The following is a 3,168-nucleotide window of genomic DNA, read 5'->3' as shown; positions in this document are numbered from 1 at the left end:
CGTGGCCCAATCTTAGGCTATCACATGGTACCCTTGTATTGAGAAAAAATTGTTTAAGGTTGAACTGCCATAGGGGAGGATCGAACACGAGACCTTTGAACTATCATTGCAATGTTTTACCAATCAGGTTGTGGGTGGAACTTAATACTCTTTTTTTCCCCTGGGAAAATCAGTAACTTTCATTAATATTTGAAAATTACATAAGCAGATGTCGTGGCATTACTGTCATTGTTCATACAAAATTCACCTTTTCAGGTGTTTTTTCAGTGGCATATACAAAATAAGTGCTAGTTACATTCCATTGTTTTGGCTTTACAGCCTATTCGCTAGTACAAAATGATTCTATTTATAAATATATCAGCAGTTGTCATTATTGGTCTCCATTCTCTGTCAACTGTTGGGACTATTGTCCCTCTGTTGCCTCTGTTCTATAAATGGTCGATGGTAAAACTGATGTTCATCTGATCCGTTCTGCTCCACTATTTGTCCATCGCCTCGGGGAAGTGACGAGGCCTCTTTGGATAGTTTTTCAGCCTCGCTATTGTGTTCTTTGTAAATATGCACACAAGTGAAATGATCAAATGCTGCTTTGAGAGCGAGAGTATTGTGTAATAAATTACTAAGAGTGTGTACATGGCAGTTAGTAACATTATTGATCCAATTTACAACCACCATTGAGTCCCCATATATATTTATCTGTGAGAGCTGATGAGATAAAGCAAAATGTAGAAGATTATGTAATGCAGAGAGCTCAACAAAAATGTTAGATCCAATTCCGAAACCCAGTTTAGCAAGGTATCTATGTTGATTGTTAATGTGAAGGACAAATCCTCCACCACACCCGGCTTGATTCGTTGCTCCATCGAAAAAAGCCCAAGGGATGGATCTATCAATCTCAGGCATGGGCTGAATGGCTCTGGGCCTGGGAGGAATCGGGTCTGGTAACTCCTGATATGAGGCAATAACAGTGATTTCAATCCGGTCTCCCGAGATCGGTTTATCCTCAAAAATGGCCCTATTCCGAGCTAGCCATATGTACCAGGTGGCCACAGGAGGGAGGTTGATTAGTTTGGATTCCGGGTGTGTACGAGCCCAGCAACTCCATGCGTCCTGGAACTCAGAACCGCTCCAAAGTCCCGAAATTCCCAGTTGCTGACAAATATTCCTCCATATGATTTGGATGGTCGGACAGAGAAGGAATATATGATCTGAGGATTCAGACGCATTTTAACAAAAGGTGCACCAAGAAGGGTCGTGAATGGATTTGCGGGTCAGCTGTTCTCCCGTGGGAACGATACCATGGAGCGCACACCAGAAAAATAGCTTGGATCGGGGAGAGGCTTTTATCTTCCATATGGTATGCCACCATGGGTGGACCAGTTCCGGAGATCTGTGTGTAATAAGAGCACCGTAACCGTGCTTTGGGACATATATACCATGGTCTGTTGGGCACCAAATAAGTTCATCGGGCCCTTGCTTGATGCGGATGTGGGATTCAGATAAAGCCATGATATATTGATCCCATTCCTGGTGCCAATGAATAGGGAGATCCAAAGATCGGGCAGATTTCCACGCTTGAGAAAAGATGTCTGTGCGAAGCGGATCAGCAATCTGTGCAAAATGCCGAATCCCCCGGTCTTGTAGATAATTGATAATCTCCTGATTTAATATATGTCTGCCCCCACTATTGCTCCAAGGGTCCATGCCAATCCTGCCTGTCATACCATCATTTATTCGCCAAGCCAGGTTGTCCCGAATGAGGGGAAGGGAATCAATCAAGGCCTTCCAGACAGATGAGCCTCCTTTCGAAGACCAGGATGGAAGTCGGGCCCAATCCATAATATTTCGCGGCCAAATGTATTTGTGATAAGTAACATGTGTCCACAGATTTTGCCTAGTGAGCAGGGTCCATCCCATCTTGGCTGCTAATGCTTTGGCGAAATCTGGGAGGTCCTTTAGGCCCCAACCTCCCCATTTCTTAGGTAGTGAGATTTTCTTCCAGCTAATCCAAGCAAATATTCTTTTCTCCTGACTCCCATTCCATAGGTAGCGGTTGCAAAGCTGCTGCATCCTCCCCAGGATGTTCCTTGGTATCCAGGCTAGTGCCATCCAGAAGACCGGGGTAGCTTCTAGCACGGATTTGATGAGCACCAGTCTGCCAGCCCGAGATAGGTATCTGTGGCTCCAGCCCAAAAGCCTCTTTTCCAATTTGGCAACCAACCAGACCCAATCAACAATCCTTTGGCAGGTAGGCTTCAGTTTGAATCCCAGGTATTTAAGGCCACTATCCAGTGAGTGCACCGAATATGGAAAAGCCTGGAGGGCAGTCCGGGTCTCCTGAACAGTAGTGCGAGCACAGGTGATGGTGGATTTCGTCTGGTTTGGCAGCATACCTGTAGCTGCAGAAAATCGTTGCAGGATTTTCAAGAAAGTACGGGAGTTTCTGACACTGCCATCAAGTAGAATGAGTACATCATCTACAAATAGTAGGTGTGTAAGGTAGCACAAATCAGATATGCCAAGCCCACCTATATCTCCATCTCTCTTTGCAGCTTCCATGAGTCGACTGAGACCTTCCATGACCAAGAGAAATAGGAGAGGTGATAGAGGGCAACCCTGTCGCAGACCTCTTTCTGAATGAAAAAATGTAGATGCCGAGCCATTGATGAGGACACTGAACAAGGGGGAGGTAATAAAAGCCATTATCCAGGTGATATAGGAGTGTGGGAACCCCAAATGAATTAGAATCATTTTGAGATAAAGCCAACTCACCCGGTCGAAGGCTTTGGAGAGATCTATTTTGAGGAGGATGGCTTTTAGATTTTTGGACCAGATGGAATGAAGGGCCTCTTGAGCAAGCCCTATGGCCTCATGAATCTATCTAGATTCTAGGAAAGCAAATTGCTGCGGAGCAATGGACCTGGAGAGGATAGGTCTGAGTCGATTAGCAATGGTCTTAGAGATGATCTTGTATAAGCAGTTGCATAGAGATATTGGACGGTATTCATTAAATGATACCGGAGTATCAGATTTGGGGATGAGGGCAATGAATGTGGAGTTGATAGCATGATAAATAGATCCAGTAGTGCGGCTCTCCTCTACCACCCTCAGCAGATCCTGCCCCAGGACCTCGTAAAAGGCAAGATAGAATTCAATGGTCCATCCATC

General features: G+C 45.0%; 1 protein-coding gene across 1 annotated transcript; it reads right to left on the bottom strand.

Annotated features, from left to right (window-relative positions):
* Positions 1–390: 390 nt before the first annotated feature.
* LOC149183812 (uncharacterized) lies at positions 391–2,703 on the bottom strand. The gene is made up of 2 exons (XM_089415094.1): positions 1,378–2,703; positions 391–1,152 (listed from the first exon to the last, which is right to left on the bottom strand). Exons 1-2 carry the CDS (start codon positions 2,701–2,703, stop codon positions 391–393), a joined length of 2,088 nt encoding a protein of 695 aa, XP_089271220.1.
* Positions 2,704–3,168: the final 465 nt, after the last annotated feature.

This window comes from Pinus tabuliformis, chromosome 3_2 (genome assembly GCF_031772625.1).
Source record: "Pinus tabuliformis cultivar Carrire ecotype Pingquan chromosome 3_2, CPIR1, whole genome shotgun sequence".
Taxonomy (NCBI): domain Eukaryota; kingdom Viridiplantae; phylum Streptophyta; class Pinopsida; order Pinales; family Pinaceae; genus Pinus; species Pinus tabuliformis.
The sequence above is the reverse complement of the archived record's forward strand: the minus strand, read 5'-3'. Positions and strand labels throughout refer to the sequence as shown.

Excerpts from the sequence above, each read along its gene's own strand:
- LOC149183812 (XM_089415094.1), bottom strand. The coding sequence starts at position 2,703 with ATGGCTTTTATTACCTCCCCCTTGTTCAGTGTCCTCATCAATGGCTCG. Across the intron at positions 1,153-1,377 it reads CACACAGATCTCCGGAACTG|CAACTGGGAATTTCGGGACT; the intron begins GTCCACCCATGG and ends AATATTTGTCAG.